The sequence below is a fragment of the Pangasianodon hypophthalmus genome, chromosome 30 (assembly GCF_027358585.1).
Source record: "Pangasianodon hypophthalmus isolate fPanHyp1 chromosome 30, fPanHyp1.pri, whole genome shotgun sequence".
Classification (NCBI taxonomy): domain Eukaryota; kingdom Metazoa; phylum Chordata; class Actinopteri; order Siluriformes; family Pangasiidae; genus Pangasianodon; species Pangasianodon hypophthalmus.
This window is the reverse complement of record NC_069739.1, coordinates 6,164,432-6,183,575: the sequence shown is the minus strand read 5'-3', so window position 1 is coordinate 6,183,575 and position 19,144 is coordinate 6,164,432. Positions and strand designations below refer to the sequence as shown.

The 19,144-nt window shown below is 38.2% G+C and overlaps 1 protein-coding gene across 1 annotated transcript; it reads left to right on the top strand.

The window, feature by feature from the left end:
- The first annotated feature begins 1,508 nt into the window (after positions 1-1,508).
- On the top strand, positions 1,509-11,322 carry LOC113529211 (xaa-Arg dipeptidase). The gene is made up of 8 exons (XM_026918256.3): positions 1,509-1,664; positions 2,013-2,664; positions 4,019-4,167; positions 6,238-6,380; positions 8,343-8,497; positions 8,823-8,943; positions 9,046-9,153; positions 9,525-11,322. Exons 2-8 carry the CDS (start codon positions 2,263-2,265, stop codon positions 9,707-9,709), a joined length of 1,263 nt encoding a protein of 420 aa, XP_026774057.2. The 5' UTR covers positions 1,509-1,664; positions 2,013-2,262; the 3' UTR covers positions 9,710-11,322.
- Positions 11,323-19,144: the final 7,822 nt, after the last annotated feature.

The following is a 19,144-nucleotide window of genomic DNA, read 5'->3' as shown; positions in this document are numbered from 1 at the left end:
TTTAGGAGCGAGGAAATTTCACGACTGGATCTGTTGCACAGGTGGCATCCTATGACAGTTCCATGCTGGAATTCACTGAGCTCCTGAGAGCGGCCCATTCTTTCACAAATGTTGGTAAAAACAGTCTGCATGCCTAAGTGCTTGATTTTATACACCTGTGGCCAGGCCAAGTGATTAGGACACCTGATTCTGATCATTTGGATGGGTGACCGAATACTTTTGGTAATATAGTGTATCTTCTGGGTTTTTCTTTTCCTTAAAACATTAGTCATGATTTGGTGATCTGCCTCACCTGATGCAGCTCATCAAGGGCCACAAGGCTTAAACATTTAAAGAAATGAAAGGGAAAAGCTTGAAAATCCCATACTAACTTCCTTTATCTATTTATTTAATTCTTGCTCATTTCCTGACCAATGATTTGTTGTTAAGATCATTAAAATCTTGGTGATTTCGGCTTGGCCCATTTTCTTTTCTTTCTTTCTTTTTTTTTTTTTTTTGGCCCAAGAGCAACTACATTGTTGTTCTTTCGGCTGCTCCCGTTAGGGGTTGCCACAGCAGATCATTGGTCCCCATGTTTGATTTGGCACAGGATTTTACACCAGATGCCCTTCCTGATGCAACCCTCCCATTACATCTGGGCTTGGGAGTACACTTGGCACTGAGAGTACACTCCCACTGGCTGGGTCGGTTCCCTGCCTGGAAACAGCAAGTCGATAATATATAAAATTGATATCATCAAATTTCGGTGAATAACTAACTAACTGAAGATGATGATCGGCCCCAGGATCCAACAGGATTCCATACAGGGTGTATAAGTGCTGCGAACATCTGTGGAAGTTGTCGAAGGTGGCATGAAGGAAGAAGTATCTTCCCGAGAGCTGGCTATGTGTTGAGGGTTGCTTCATCCCTAAGGATGAGGACCTGAAACACATCAAGCAGTTTCAAACCATTTCACTGGGAAAGATTTCTTTGTAATCCTGGCAAAGAGGCTGAAGACTAGTGTCCAGCTATATTAAACACCCCAGAATCATCACCAGGATCACAGAGGATGCAAAGTGGACATCAAAAACATCAAGTAAATAGACTATGCTTCATCCAGTTACTATAACCAGGTGAAAAGGTGGTTAAGGAGCCAGTGAGCACCGGGGCCCTCTAGTCTATTTGCTGAGCCTGAATAAAAATGGCAAAATGGCCTGAAGCATGCTTCTCATAAAATGGGAAAACAGAGATGTTAATAAATAAAAAGTGACAATGAATAATAAATAGAGTAGCATTATATAGTTTTTATTTTTTAATTTAATTTATTGACTGACTTTTTAACATTTATTTTATTAAAAATTTTAAAAACACTATAATTCACTTGATTTATAATCAGGTTTTGTAGTTATTTATAATTTTGACTCTTTATATGTCATATATGCTTTAAAATAAAATCCCGTGTAATGGTGAGTCTTGAAATGTATATACGTTATTGTTAATACTTCCGGTCACCCGCTGATCACGTGACGGTCAGGAGTCGCGCATGTGGGAGCTGAGCGCGCGCTGCGTTCGTGGTGCCTTGTAAGTGGCGAGTGGTAATGACGTCATTTCCCACTTCGGGATGTTCGATGTACGGGGAAAAGTGGGAAAAGAGCGCAAAAAATCACGGACGCTTGCAAGAAAAGGTGTCTTTTGTTTGCTCTGTTAGAGCACATAAAGCTACTTTAACCGCACTTTTACTTTTCTATTATAGTGAAGTTTAGACATTCTGCAACATTCTGGACTGAAATTGTAGCATAGCAACAACCCTGGACAATAGTGAGTAGCTTAGCAACAACCCTGGACAATAGTGAGTAGCTTAGCAACAAGCTAGCCGGCTAACGTTAGGGATAACTCTAATGTTGATGATTAACTTCTCAAAACAGTGATTAGTATGGTTAATGTTATAAGTATAAGCAAGTATTGTGTCAGTATATTAACTCCTCTAAAGCCAATACTGCTGTAAACTAATGTAAACTTTCCACTGTTCACAGAGTGAGCGGCCATGTTGATTTGACGTCACTCCGGAAACAGAAGGAGCTGGTGGTTGAGGAGACTGCCCCAGAGTTGATGAGTTGAAACTGCGAGTTGAGGGAGTGTTTTCAGTGGCTTTTACCCGTTATAGGCGGGGAATTACAAGTTGAAACTTCACCTCAAATACAGCAACTCTGGATTTGTGTTTGGACTTTAAACTTACGCAGTGAACAAGCTTTTGTCCCATAGATTATAGAGTGCTGTTAAAGAATGGCTGAGAAACTCCAAGCACTGAAGCAGCAGGTTTGCAGTTCCATCGATGAGGCCAAGGACAAACTCCATCGATTAGGAGACGCGATATGGCGTCTCCCAGAACTGGCATATGAGGAAAGACAAGCCCATGACACCCTGGTCCGCTTTTTCACACAGGAGAAAGGATGGACCGTGGAGGCACACTATAAACTAGAAACTGCTTTTCGGGCCACTTGGGGACCTGTAGGTGGAGCAGATGGTGAGTCTGTGGTTCATGTGGGGTTCCTGTGTGAGTATGATGCTCTGCCCGCTATAGGCCACGCGTGCGGTCACAACCTGATAGCAGAGAGCGGAGCTGCAGCAGCAGTGGGCCTGAAGGCGGCGCTGGAGAGCGGGGAGGCGTGGCCTGTGCCAGTCAAGGTGCGCCAACTAAGCCTAGATGTGTAGCATATTACACAGCAGGTATACAGTATCATTTAAAGAACACACACACACACACACACACATTGCTTAGTCATATTCAAATGATTTGTCTTTAGGTCTATCAAATGTAAATCAGTTATATAAAGATGCCAAACAAGCATCTATTTATTGTTGATCACGGTGACTGCTTCCAGGTCCATAATCAGACTGAGAATTTTAGGTCCTCATTGCAAACATTGTGTCACTGTATACACACTATATAGCCAAAACTTTGTGGACAAAATTAAGTATTTTGAGAACCTTATTCCAGATTTCATCTTTCCTTTGCTGCTATAACCTCCACTCTTCTCTCAAGGCTTTCCATTAGAAAAGGGCATCGTCATGCTGGAACACGTTTGAGTTTCATAATTCCACTGAAGAGAAATTGTGATGCTACAACATGCAAAAACATGCTGTACAGTTGCGTGCTTCCAACTTTGTGGCAACAGTTTGGGGAAGAACCACATATGGGTGTGATGTTCAGGTGTCCACTAACTTTTGGCCATATAGTGTAGATCTCAACGCTGACTGTATGAATACTCCATGAATTGCTCATTTTTTATGTGGTCCTTCCGTTCTTCTATTCACTGCTCTGACTTCAGTTAGACTGTAAATATTTTGCTTATCTGTTTATTTCTGCCTCCAAAAACAGAAAATTTCTTAGAGCTTTTATATTTCTTAAAAACAACACAGCAAATTGACTTCATATTAAAGCAGCACATAGTATAAACAGTCCATTTATCTAATTATTATAAATTATAGAACTGATATGTTCATCATTTTGTATATTATAAACTGTTTACATGAAATTTAGCTAGTGTTACATGCTTGGTTTATGGCATCTCTTCCAGTTAATGATATCAGTACAATGAGTTAGCTTAGACATCAAAATGAGCAACATACCAGAAAAACTGCAAAGAACTCCCACTGAGGGTTTGTTACAACAGTTTAAAACAGGACATGGCTCTGTTACAGAACTGTCAAGAGCTTGGGCTGTGTGCTGCAAAGTGCAGATTGAAAAATTATACTACAGCCAGTCACTAGAGGGCCTCAGAGACATTCTGACTTCACTTTTATACTTCACTTTTTCCCTGGGAATCCCAGGTGATTCACCTTTTGGCCTAATTTACATAAAAATCTGCATTTTTGAGATTTGAATTTCTGACATTTGTATTTAGTTAAAATCTCAAAACCATGACCCATAATTTATGTGCGTGTGTGTGTATGTATGTATGTATATATATATATATATATATATATATATATATATATATATATATATATACACACAATATGACAAATAAATTATTAGGTAACAGTGTTGGGGACTCCTGCAGAAGAGGATGGAGGCGGGAAAGTGGATTTGCTGCGAGAAGGAGCTTTCGAGGATCTGGATGTGGTGTTTATGGCTCATCCCACTCAGAAGAATGCGACCTATCTACCAGCCGTGGCTGTGCATAGGTGAAGCAATATCGTATAGCAGATCCAAAAGTCTGTTAAAAGTGGCTTTTTTTTATTCAACTTTGTTATATTTTTTATAAAAAATGAACAATGTAATTTGTCAAGAATTATTTGTTTGAGAAATCCTGTATGACGTTGAAATATACCAGAATTAGGGGTAAGCGATATGGCGCGCAGATAATGTACTAATATTTTGGATCCTTTTTTATCCAATATGGAAAATATTTTCAAAAATATAATATAATATAAAAATTTCACCTTAAAAGATATTCATCACGTAGTGCATCCAACCATAACAAAGAAATACTTTAGTAATTGAATACCCTGCTTGTGTTGGTTTTTTTTGTTTGTGTTTTTTTTGTCTTGTCATGTTCTGATCAAGTGGCAGCTGCGACACTATGCTTGTGTCCATGTTGGTTTGGTTTGTTGTTTAACTGAAACACTTTGGAATTTGACCTTGTGTAACCAAACCACTTCTATACTATTGCCGTAGCTCCTCTTTTAGGAGCAAAGTTGTGTTCAGTGTCAGAAATCTGCATTCTTAGCCATGTTTGTTGCTGTAGGCATCAAGTGACTTGTTCTTACGTCACAACATATGGCGATCATGTTGTCTTTGAAGTTATACGAGTATTATATTGAACTCTATTGCCCGTCCCCAATATGAATAATTGTGCCAGTGTGGATTTCATTAACATGGTAACACATGGATGCTCCCAACATTCAGTGTTCATTCTCGTCAGCGTTAATAAATAGCATAAAAAAGTTAGAGAATCTTATTAGGAAAAAATCACATGAGGAATTGTAGTTTATTATAACTGAAGAAACAGTTCTTGGTCTTGAACCTTTAACCATTAAGAATGAATAATTGTGGACTAAAAGGTATCACCTGGATGCCTTTTGTGTGCAAATAAGTGAATATAAAGATAATGTTCTGAACAGATACAAATACAGATACGAATGTAATTCCTTTGTTTTTGTCTATTGTCAGTGGTTTGCTCCATTAACGTCACCTAAAAACTGCCATACAACCATTTATATCATATTTCTGTACAAACTGGCCCTAACACTCACTGTGCTGTCTGCTCAGTTCTGTATGTACAGTCATGTGACAAAATAAGTTCACCCCATGGAAATGGTTGGCTTTTTTGACATATTTAGACAAGCAAACATTTGATCAAACATCTTTGAAACAGTACCTATTAATAAAGTTGATATACTTGAACAATCATTTATTCAATCATTTATTCAACAGAAATATCAAAAGATGTGATATTCTTCTGTGGAAATAGTAAGTACACCCTTAGCTTCAGAAGCTAGTGTTGCCCCCTTTAGCAGAAATAACAACTTCTAGGCATTTTGCATAACTGTCCACCAATCTCTAACATCGGCGTGCTGGAATTTCTGACCACTCTTCCGGGCAATATTCTTTCAGTTGCAAGATGTTTGAGGGTTTTCCTGCATGTACTCCCTGTTTCAAATCCCCCCCACAGCATTTCAGTGGGATTCAAATCCGGGCTCCAACTAGGCCATTCCTTCTTTCTGAGACTTGGTGGATTTGCTAGTGTGCTTAGGATCATTATCCTGTTGAAAGATCCACTTTCAGTTCAGCTTCAACTTTCGGACATTTTATTTTTTCACATGACTGTGCTTGAACCGTGTAGTTTGTTCCTCGCTGTTTAGTAAGCAGCATTTCCTGCTGGTTGTTTCTCCCTCAGCTGCATGCCGGTAGTGTGCTTGAGTCATTCCAGGGAAAGATGGTTGTATGATAGCTGGATTCATTGCGAACACTGTCACTTTGTGACTTTGTTGAAAGGTTTCCGAATGTACGTGCACAAGCAGCTGTCCAAGTGATCTGAGGTTTACAGAACCACAGTTACGTATGTCACTAGTGTTGTTTTAACATAACCAAGATATGAGGCAGTGCTGTTCCACCTGAGAGGCGTGATGGTACGTTACTGGAACCTACTAGTGTAGCTTACTTTTAAAGTGACCAGGTGAAAAAATCTTTTAGAGGATGTTTGTGATGTAGAAGCAGCAATAGGGCATTGATTACTGCTGTTTGTGTTTCAGCGTGCTGGTGAAGTACCGTGGACGTACAGCTCATGCATCAGCATATCCCTGGGAAGGAGTAAATGCTCTAGATGCAGCTGTCATGGCCTACAGTAACATCTCTGTTCTACGCCAGCAGCTCAGACCTGACTGGAGGATTCATGGTGAGCTTGCATCATTAACATCATTAACCTGATAACCACAATATACACTCAGCTCTAGATTTTCTTTTTTTTGCCTCTCTGTCCATCTTCCCCATTGCCCTAACGGTGGATATTGGAATTTCAGGCATGTAGCTATATTTATAGCCATTGCCTGATTTATGTAGCTCAAAACACTTGTTTTATTAATTTGTATATTGTCTTGATGAATGACTAAAAGTATTTGGCCTCTGTGTCACCTCATATTTACACTCAAATGAAACTTATGGATCACTTAAGAGTTCCTAAACACACAGGTGAGCTTAAAAGAAGTAAAATATCAATAGGAGCATGCTTTATTTACAATGTGTTAATAAGATTTCTTAGGGGACGTCTTGTGTCAGTCTTGTGTCAATAATTGTGATACATGGTTTTATTAAGAAAAAAATACTATACTTTAAATACTATATTTTAACTGGCACCTCCCCATGTTCTTGCACAGAGACATATACAGAGAATTGTTTTTTGTGCTTTGCACTGTTCTGTCTTACTGTATTTATGGTTATCTGTGAATGTTTGCCTTTTTACCACTACTGTAATGCTGCAGTTTACCTCGGGATCAATAAAGTTTCTATCTATCTAGTTATCTATTTATATTAAGGATCCATAGGAGAGGACATAGGACTCTGTAGGACCTGGAGAGATTCAGTATTGAGGAATCATGCATTTCTTGTTCAGTATACTCTAATCTTGTCTTAAGATTTATAATGTGGCATTATTTCCTGTTATTAAAAGGAGGTTGCAGTCGGGATGGGTGGATGAAGCCTCACGAAGCTTTGAGGCTTTTCCCAGATTGTGCTGGGAAATGTATTGCAGCCTCAGTGTATCAAAAACAGAGACATCTTGTGGTTTGCAAAAATCGTAGCAACGATAAACTCGAGAGCGTTGATTAAGCTGAATTGTGTAAAGAACCTGTGCACTTCATTTATATAAACGTTCAGTTCAGTGTGCACAAATAGAAGCCTAACAATGCTACGTGTTGTTTATCACCTGATAATCTCATTTACTTATTGAAGTGTGGCTATAAATCAAATAGGTGTCAATATTATTGTCAGTGTGATACAGTAAAATAATATTTAACTAGTGTTACAGCTCAGCAAAATTTCACAGTCCTGGCACTCAATCAATCCAACTACTGACCCTTGAAGTAAGGTGGGGTTTCGAAAGAAAGCAAGGCTTTGTTTGGCATCGGTCATGCAATTCTCTGAAAACGATACAAATCTCAATACGCAGCTTCAGTGGTTTTTCATCAAATATCTCAAAACACGCCTCGGAGCATCAGTATGAAATGTAACATCACTAGGTTGCACAAAGTACTAGATGCAGGGATGCCAATAATTATGACATGTGGTTGTGTTAAAAATACTTTTGCCGAGATAAAGAAATTAACTTCAGTAAAAGCTTGTAAGATTTCCCTCTTATTTCCAGGTTGAGATTTAAGCTAATTAAGACAGTTAACCCTTTCTTACCCATCTTTATCGAGGGTGCTGTCAGAAACTCTGATGACTCTGATGTTTACTGCAAGCTTGAAGAATCTTCAGATCTTGTTCAAAGACCAGCCAAAAAATAAAACATATTCAGCAAATTTATCATAAAACTTGAGCAAATGATCACAGAGTCAGAGACAAATAATTAAAGACAAATATTTCCCTTCAGTGCCAATTATTCTGATATTTTGATTTCAAATATTAGGTTGTATTCTCAACATACAGAATTATAGTGCAACAATCAAGTCAGAAGTATTGTGAAGCTATTCATTATTATTATAATTATTATTATTAGTAGTAGTAGTATTATACATACTGTGGATACTGTCCATACACAGCAGTACAGGTCACTACACAATACACGCTCACTACACAGAAAAGCAGAAGCAGTGTAAGTGTGTGAACCTGAGCATTGCGGTGTGGCGTGTGTCTTGGACAGGTATCATAAAGCACGGAGGTGTGAAACCCAACATCATCCCCGACTACAGTGAGCTGGAGTATTACTTGCGCACCTCCTCACACCTAGACCTGCCCAACATCAGAGCCAAAGCTGAGGCCTGTTTTCGCGCTGCTGCTATGGCTACAGGTTGTGAGGTTGGTGCACAACCGTATATACAATTTCCAAAGACGCAGCTTTCACCTTGCTCGCTGTTTTGCTGCTCAGCTTGTGATGGTTCATAATCCCACACACATGATCATACATTTGACCATCTTACAGCCAAGAAAAAAAGGAAAGAGTTTTTATAGATGTCATCTCAAGTCAAAATGACCTGAACATACTGTTTATAATATAATATAAAAAATATGATTCTTAAAGTACTCATTAAATTACATAAAGCATCAGGATGGAAGAATCAAAGTAAACAGATCTAGGTAGAAATAACACACTGATCATGTAGAAACAACTTGTGTCTTGCAGGTTGAACTTCTGTTTCAGAAGAATGAGTTTTATGAAGTCCTGAGGAACCGCACTCTGGAAGACCTGTACGAGGAGAATGGGAAAGCTCTTGGCATGAAGTTCACCACAGAGGGCTTTTCAGGTAAAATAATAACGCAATGACACTACAGTTTTTTTTGTTTTCTCCTGAGATTGCAAGATTTTGTGCAAGCTAACTTCATGATTAGAGTCTCCTTCATATCAGGCTCTACAGATTTCGGGAACGTGAGTCATGCTGTTCCAGGGATTCACCCTTATTTCTACATCGGCTCTGAGGCACTCAATCACACTGCAGAATATACAGCGGCTTCCGGTGAGTCTGAAGATAAAGAGGAACAGCACCCTCTGTCAGTGTGATGATATTAATACACTCAACACCATTTAGTCTTCTCAAAACAGAACAATAATCAGAGATTAATTTTAATTCTCTATCATATTTTTGGCCTCTGTCATTTCTTTGGTCTCTCTGAGTGGAGCTACACGAGTATGAGTACTGTGCCAGTGGATTGTGTATATAATAATTAAAATTGTTATTTCTATATAACTAAGTTTTAGTTAAAAGCTTAAACAAAGTACATTGTTTAAACCATTCCTTAATGCGTTATTTTTGTCTGATGCATTCTGCAAAATTTGAAATCGTGGTTTTTTTCTCAGTTTCATAACTTGACTGTGGTGCTTTTGCAGGTGCAGATGAAGCTCAGCTTTATACTCGTCGTACTGCCAAAGCTTTGGCCATGACTGCGCTGGATGTGATCTTCAGCCCGGGAGTGCTGGACAAAGTCAAACAGGAGTTTAGAGAGGCCAAGCGCAGAGAGGAGAGAAATTGCAAAAGCAGAAACATAGAAAATGGAGACCAACATCAGCCATGAAACAGGCAGCCGAAGGGTCTAATACTCAGTGATAGTGACTGATTTCTGAATTGGATCTTTTAGTTTCTGCTTTTTAGCATATTTTCTTAATTTCTTGAAATCTTAAATCTGACGTGATATTTTTTGACTGATTTATTTGACTGATTCATATTTGCAAATGAAGTTTGGAGTTTTACTAAACAAACAAAAACAGAGTTAGGAAACCATTAGGGATTCTAACTCTGTTAGGTGTGAGAAGAGCTCTTTTTAATTTTACCACCATAGCACTACCTCAGTAGTAATAATATAAATAGTAGTTCCTATTTAATGACCAGTTATCTTTCTTACGGCCTAATGTTATCTTTATGAACCACATATTGAATCGTTTTTCTGTGCACTTATACTGTAAATCAGACAAGTTAATATAAAGATTATATGACTTATTGTATAATCAATGAATACATAGCCATAGCCAATTAGCCAACCACGTTATTCGTTACATCAACAACTGCATTGCTTTATACAGTTCTGAGAATGAGGTAATGTCCAAAACAATCTCCTCATGATCTGATTGGCTGCTGTTGGATGATTCTGGAAATTTCCCGGTCTTTACTTATGTAATGAGGTCAGTTAATATGTCCTTTTTTTTCTCACATCTTGGTTCCCTTCATAAACCATCCAGGGTGTGTACTTGAATCATTATATAACACAAAGAGAACTGATCTTGGCGATCAGCTCAGTGAAAAGACTGGGAGAACTGCATGCCTTGGTGATCAGCTCACCCTTCATGCACTGGTGACCAGATGCTCCTGGGGTGACTTTGTGGCCGAACCCAGGGTTCCTGCCTAACGTAATATAGCTCGAGTTTGTGGACCAGGTGATTGACCTCACTGTGTTCTGTAAAGGCCAATCAGTAGAACGTATCCTTGCCAGTACATGCCTTGCAGTACAATTTGGCTGTTCATTCATTGGCTCATTTATTTATCTGTCACAGTGCTAAAACACAAGGTGCTTCCCTGTCTAAGCCAAGATGAACCAAGATAGTTCATCACCTCAGCCTGTGAATAGGCTAGAACCCTAGTGTTACTGTGATGTGCCATTCCACAGATAGTACTACCACAGAAGGTCTGTGTGCAGCTACAGGGGAGCTACAGCGCCATGTACATTCCCAAATGTAACTATGGTTCTGTGAAAACTGGATAACCGCCAGGGTTTCCTGTCACTTAGAACCAACGCCAAACCAGTGAGAACTCAGCAAGAAGGTTCCAGGGCCAGATGGCAGTTGATGATAGTATTTTATAATAAAATACTCCATCATATGGTCACCGTGTGACTTTGTGTTTAGGTCTTGCTGGGTGTGTGCTTGCACACAAGAAGGCATCCAGGTGTCCAACCATGAACACTGGCTCAAAGAACCACAGATGCATACTTCACTAGTGTTCAGCTTATTATTGTTAAATTGTTTTAAGTAATAAGAATGTATCATATAATGTAATTTAACAGCCCTACTTTATACCATTATAATAGCTTTAAGTTTTATGAATCACTTATGAATGTTGTTTTGTATGTATTCTAATCATAATGACAGTAAATGCAATATATAATGAGCAAGAATAAATTTTAACACTTTACAATACTGTTTCCTAACTCATAGGTAACTATGGAGGAATTAGGAAGGAACAAATAAGTTTTTCATTAATACTTATGTTACTCCTATTAACTACTAAGAACTACTAGTTGATTACTCGTAAGTGGGTTAGGAGGAGTTCACTATTAACATAGCAGTAAATACAGAATCCTAAGCACTAATTACAAAGACTTTGTCGTCATTTCGGGTGATGAATAGAAGCATTCTGGTTGCCACTTTGAACATGGTTTAGGTACTGAAATACACGAGTGACAGCGAATCCAAACAGATAGACCACTTCTTCAACTTGAATATCACTGAGGAGATTCTGGGATTTGAAGAACTCACACAAATACTATGGCTTGGTGAGCTCGGCTCTTTTTTTTTTTTTTTAGAACTTTTGGAAAATAAAGAAAAAGGACAGTCTTAATCCTTTGCATTAGCATCTGATGCTGTTTACTTTGATCTCGGTGAGGCACTAGCTAACGTACACTGCACAGAGGGAGAAGGCAGAATGGGAGCCATGGGCTCCTCATTTTACTTCCTTTTCTGTGGGTTCCTTTTTTCTTTCAGGGGTGAATCAGCTAAATACATTATCTAGCCCACCATGTAATTAAAAGTTCCAGTGTGCCTGCCCAGTCTGATGTTTTAATGACTTGGTTTTCTGGAAACCTCACTGAGTGGTAGTTGATGTAATACATAATGACATACGTTAGGAGGCCGAGTTTCCCTATCTACAGTAGTTTTTGAGTTTATCGATCCTTGACTCAGAATTGAATAAAAACTGACTCTTACTTACTTCAGTTTTTGTAACTGCAATGGCGATTATTGGCAGTCTTTTTTTCTCTGGTGGAGCACATTACCATCAATGCAGTAAACAACAGAAGTAAACAGAGACCTGTGATAATATATTGTAAACTTTGGACATATAACCTTGGATATATATACCAAACATAACATAAACTGATGTTAAATGACGTAGCACAGCAAGCTGTCTGTGCTAGGCTGATTTTTCCTTCTTTGCCTGTATTGGGACTTTGTGTCCCAGCAGATTTCTCCGGTGCTCTACAGCCCCCTGTGGTGAGGAGGCTGGGACGTATTCCTCATCTTGGTGCAGGCCATAGAATTGACACATCTGTTCCTCTGTTAGTGTCACATCCTTCTGTATGGCCACTGTAAATCCTGCCTTACAGATCCTTGCCAGGATCTCATCTCAGTTTTCTCTGGCTGCGTCATGCTGGATGAGTGCCAGCATCCCTCTTCACAGGATTCGTTTCCGGTTCTGGAGGTCTGAAGTTGGGGAAGAAGGAGGTCAGCTCCCTGCCAGCCTCTTCATGTGAAACATCTAGCTCAGTGATTCCCGCTGTGTGACGACCTGTTAGCAGACACAAGAGCATCTTCTTCATTTTGATCAGTGTCTGCCTCCTCTTGCATTTCTTCTTCATCAATCAGTCCATCATCCTCCACCACAATTCACACAATGTCCTGCTCGGGCACCTTTTCCCACTATACTCCATTATCATTGTCTGTAGAAGAGGAGTGTTCCCCTCTCACAGCACAGCCATCAGATCCCCACCAGCGTAGAACAGGAAGGTGGGCTCACATTTTCCTCTGTACTTTTCTACTCCTTCAAAGCTGTGAACTTCTGCAATGGTAAAATGCAGCAGGTCATCTCTCAGCACCTTTTAATTTTTCTGAACGGGCTTGATGGCGACACAACTCCACTGCTGCACAACATCCAACACTGTTAACCCTTTGGTCACCAGCATCTTGTATCTCCCATTGCTCATTCTTACTAATGGACACCTGTAAACTAACTTCCTTCTTTTTCCAAGCCTTTAAAAGGCTCCTTGGTGTGACACAATCAGTGATCAATCACAGCCAGCTTAGATACAAGATCAATTCCCTGATCAGGCTGCATTTCTTCAGTTGGGAGTGACTGTGTCATTGCCTTGGATGTAACAACCTCAAGGGATTTGAGCTGATCTCTTGATGAGATCTTATCAGGATAACCCAGCTTGCACTGTCTGTGTTATCAGTTCAGACTTCATGTGCGTTCTTCACTTCAGCACAACCCCAGCAGAGCCTCAAAGTTACCAAGAAAAGTGATCTCCAAATCCAGGGTACTGCGAGTAGAACTGTAGACTGCAGGATTTTCTAGTGAAAGGATCTCCAGTACTCTTGTCGTGGTTAGTGTATGGTCAAAAGACCAAGAACCTTTAACATCCAGGTAAAGTGCCTGACAGTCATGATGTCAGTGGCAGTAAAGAGGTACTTTTACATTCTTGGCATTGGGAATGATGTGCCTTATGAGCTTGGAAAAGCACTCTGCAATTACATAGCTAGAGGACTCAAGTCTCTGTGGTAAAATACTGTTCAAAGTAGTTTTGAAGTGTCTATTCTGCTCTCATTTCATCAGATGTTTACTGTGGCTCCATGTATGTTGGAACATCAAGTCTCCATGCTTGAAAAGGAGTCTTGACCTCTAGATGGCCTAGGCTCCTCACAGAGCTGTAAAATATTCTATATAATTGCATATATGAATCAGATTTGCAATAATTACATTTAGATTAAAATAGTATTAAATTATGTAGCAAGGCAATCTTTACATCTTTATCTTTACATTAAAACTAACATTAAACCATCTCAAAAATGAGACACATTTTAATTTACAACATATGAATAAAATATTGAAATTCTAGCATTCCACTGTTTAATAATGTATAAAATGCTGCTGTATAAAATCCTACATAATTTTTAAACTCCTCACCTCTTTGAACATCTGTTTTCTCTTCAGTCTCTTTCTGTAGACTCTCAATTTCACTTCCCTTCAATTTACTTCCTTCTTCATTCATCTGATTGTTGATGGACATCTTGATCAATTCTTCCCTCCTTCTGTTTTCTGCTCATCTGCTTTTGAAGTGTGTTTTGGATGTAAATTTTCCACACAAACAGAACAGACTCCCTTCTTATTTATTGTATAAGGTCAGTCCTTCTTAATGTATTAATGATTAGCTTATTCAACATTATTTACATCAAAGATCTTTAGCAATTAATTACTGACAAGTGGAGGTGTGACCAAATTGCTGTATTACATATGTAGTTTTATGTTATACCAGAATAGAAAATAATATCCCAAGAAAAATTTAATTCTCGGATGTTCCTTAAAACAGGCTACAAGATTTTTTTTTTAAAACAGAAACAAACAGACCAAATGGAAATGTGCAAAAGACCGTGTTTATGGAAAGTCTCCCACCTAAATCTAGCAGTCAAGGGAAGATTACAAATAAAAGCAGAAGTTTGGAAATTAACAAAGCTAGAGAAGCAGCATGGCAGAGTATATAAGACCGATTAAATGTGTAAGAACATATAATTATAAAAAAATAAATAAATCACATTAAAGCCCACTTAAATTGGTTGTGTAGTCAAAACTAACTTGCTTAATACACACTATCTCAAGTAAAAGGTACAAATAGTAGACTATGACAAAGTCACATAACTGAGGAATTTTTTTGTAATGACTAATTTAAGGACAGATTTTTATGTAGTTCACTGTGTTTATATAATTTTAGAGAAGTTTATTTATTTTAATCCTGCATTATGCTGCTATGTTAAGAAATTAATTATAAAATGTTACTGACTCTTTTGTGTTTTTTTTTAAATTATTATTATTGTGACATTTACTTAATCTTTTCATAATTACTTTTAGAAAAGATTGGTTTTGAGTTTGGAAAATACTGAAGATTTTCCTAAACGCTGTTTTTGTTGTTATTGTTGTAAGAAATCAAATACAGAATGTTACTCAAGCCACCATCTTAATGCGTAGTCAATTTTATCAAGTCTACTGTGTCTACATCCAATATTAGAATACATACTGTATGTTGGTGATGCATTTGGAGAAGATCCTTAAAATCCTTTTTTTTAAATTATTGATGCCACGAATAAATATGCTACAAATAAATGTTTTAAACCTGTCACTGAGGATGAAACTAAAGGCCTGAGCCAGTGAAATGATGAAAATGATTAAAAATGGTTTTCAGGAATTATTCACAAAAGGGTAAGCCATGACTCAATATGATAAAATCATTTTTTTTCTTCACATGTATGATTTCAGAAATATATCATATGATAGATTTTGTTTTATTAATGGCAAGAAAGCTTAGACAAGTTGGAAATTGTCTCAAGTTTCTAAATCCAATAAAATCTGGCTATACAATCGTGCATATGATTAGCTTCATTTGTGGAAGTGAAATGAGCCGGGCTTGTTTAAATAAACCTGGCTTATGGAGACAGCATCTTCGAGTTGGTAATGCAGGTTACTGTTTTTACTGAATTATTCATCAATATAAATTACAACTTTGTACTCATTTGATACCTGTTACTCAAGAATGCACTCACTGTCCACTTTATTAGGAACACCTGTACACATTCATGCAGTTATCTAATCAGCCAATCATGTGGCAGCAGCACAGTGCAAAAAATCATGCAGATACAGGTCAAGACCTTCTGTTAATGTTCACATCAAACATCAGAATGAAGAAAATTGTGATGATGTAGAACTCTGTGACTTTAAACATGGCATGGTTAGATGTTGGTGTCGGATGGGCCGGTTTGAGTATTTCAAAAACTGCTGATCTTCTGGGATTTTCACACACAACTGTTTCTAGAGTTTACACAGAATGGTGCAAAAAACATCCTGTATGCGGAGGGTCTGCAGGCTGAAACACCTTGACGAGAGAGATCAGAGGAGAATGACCAGAGTTGTTTGAGCTGGAAGGAAGTCTATAGTAACTCAAATAATCACTCTTTACAACCGTGGTGAGCAGAAAAGCATTTCAAAATGCACATCAGACCTTGAGGTGGATGTTCTACAACAGCAGAAGACCACATCAGGTTCCACGTCTGTCAGCCAAGAACAGGAATCTGAGGCTGTCATGGGCACAGACTCACCCAAAATGGACAGGTGAAGACTAGAGGGGAGGAGGGAAAAAAAAAAAAAAAAGGTGATTTTTTTTTTATTTCTAATCTTTAACTGTCCAGTTTCGGTGAGTCTGTGCCCATGACAGTCTCAGATTCCTGTTCTTGGCTGACAGACGTGGAATCCAATGTGGTCTTTTGACATTGTAGCCCATCCACCTCAAAGTTTGATGTTTTGTGCATACTGAGATGCTTTTCTGCTCACCATGGTTGTAAAGAGTGATTATTTGAGTTACTATACCCTTCTGGGCAGCTTGAACCAATCTGGCCATTTTCCTCTTACCTCTCTTATCAGTACGGTGTTTCCACCCACAGAACTGTCACTCACTCAATGCTTTTAGTTTTTCACACCATTCTGTATGAACTCTAAAGATTGTTGTGTGTGAAAATCCCAAGAGATCAGCAGTTTCTGAAATACTCAAACCAGCCCATCTGGCACCAACAACCATGCCACGGTCAAAGTCAGAGAGATCACACTTTTTCTTCATTCAGATGTTTGTTGTGGACATTAATTGAAGCTCTTGACCTGTATCTGCATGATTTTTTTGCACTGCACTGCTGCCATGTGATTGTCTGATTGGATAACTGCATGAACTGTGAACTGTGGATGGTGAGTGTATATTAAAATCAGAGAGTCGTTCATTTATTTTTCTATAACAGCACACCTCCAACTGTTTAATCCTAACTTAATGACTACAAAAGTTTTTACACACATTGAAATTCAGCAGCTTACTCTTTCAGCAAGTCAGATTGTAAAAGGAAGTAATATATTCTGCATTGGGAAGTTGCCTGAACATCACATTTTAATCTACCCAGTGACACTGTGCTTCATGTCTGACATTTGCTTCTTTAGTTTTGCACCGGAGCTACGAGCCTGATGTAACTGGTCTATCTCAGCTAAAATCTATTTTTTTAAATAAATACATAACCATATATAAATATAATTCATAGTAGAGCTAGATTTATATCTTCATTAATTCCATTAATAATTTCTGCTACAATTCTGCCTTTAAAGTCTGGAAAGTAAATAGTGATTCCAGTCTCTAAGATAGCTGACGCCATAATGGTGGAGTTTTGTTCATGTTTATAGATTACAGTAAGTCTCACGCTGTCCTAAATCTGTGTAACATCACTGAAGAGGCTGATTATCTTTAATTAACTGAAAAAAATTTCCCAGTACAACTCTAAGGAAGCAGACGTCTGGGCTGATTGACTACATTTTAGAGAAAGTTAATACTGTATTGTTCTTGGTTACTTATAATTCTTAGTTCTTTTATCTTATTAAATATATTTTCACTGAAATTGGTGCAATGTTCATAGATTTACAGTTCATTCGTTAATGACTGTAGATGGTTCATTAATGTGCTTTGCCACAGGTGTATACAGGTTTATATTAATATGTTTCTTCTACTAAAAATGCATTCACTTACCCAACTGACATTTTGAATTATTCTAATCAGCAAAAACTTCTGTTATTGTTAGTGACATTAGCCTCATTGCTTCTGCACAAAATTACTGGAAATGTGGACAGTAAACATGTTTGTTTGGATTACTGTGATTTTTGAAACACAAAATCCTTCTCTTTTTACTTAATTTGATCTTGTTTGCAGGTGCAGATGAAGCTGCATTGGATGAAATAAATGCTGCACGCTCTGTTTACCCGGAACAGTCTTTTGACTCAGAACCGACTCCCAAGCAAATGATTCACATTTGCTTGTAAATGAAATTTACACTGTAATTTAAACAAAAAAAACGACATTACATTGCTTTGTGTGTTTCACTGTAACAAAGGTGTGCATAAATGGGCACTTAGTGTGGTGCATTTTTATTAGAACAGACAGAGAAAACTATACTTTTGAAAAGAGTCGAAAAGAGTCGACTCACCTGTGAGTGACACTTCACTAAAACTCTGTGAAGTCGGCTTAAAGAAATGGAAACATCTAATGACGCAATGATAGTTGCTAGGTAACCCCTTTATCACGTAATAGAAAGAAATAAAAGTTCTGTACTTGTTTGTGAGAAAGTCACTCAGAGTTTCAGGACGACTTCAGTGATTTCTTGTGATATACAGGTAAATACCTCCAAATTTAAACAATTTTAACATTTTCTTCATCGACGCTAATAATGATCGATCGGCTATTTAATGTACTTTTTTGTTTACGGCGAAAATAAATAAATAAAGCCTCTTTCCTGAACTTTCTAGACCACACCTACAACAGTGCACTCACACTTGTCCTATTAAGTAGTTCAATTAAGTTTAAAATATATTTTTTTCTTATTATTTATTATCATTATTATTTCATACCCGCCTTAATGGCCTGATAGCTTCTTGTGTGCGCGTGCACGCTTGCTAAGACCTTTCACCAAAGCCGCAGAGTGCAACATTAGCAATAAACACCATAAAAACCACCATATTTCCCTAAAGATGCTAAAAATTTCCTGTCCTCCAAAGCTAGAGATGTTCTCCTCTCCTCAGCTCCTCTGCCTGAGTGAGCTGACCTGCACTGTGTGTGTTTTAAACCGTGGTTATGTGCCGTTAGTGCGGTTAGGAGCTTTTCCCTCACTCTGTTCACTGCTGAGTCAAACTAGCCACATTAGCTGCATTTCCCACATTTCCTGTATTTTTCTCACTATATAAAGAGTAGTAAGTTTTTTAAAAACCTGCAAGACTCGTGTTCGTCTGAATCCTCCGGAAACCAGGGTGTTAAAATGGCCCAAATTGGCTCTAAATTAGAGCTCCTACCTTAACCACAAGCCAGGGCTGGGAGTCGATTCCGAAAAGAATCGATTCCTCGATTCCTCTATTCCAGGAATGTAGGAATCGAGAGTCGACTCCAAAGCTTTGGACTCGA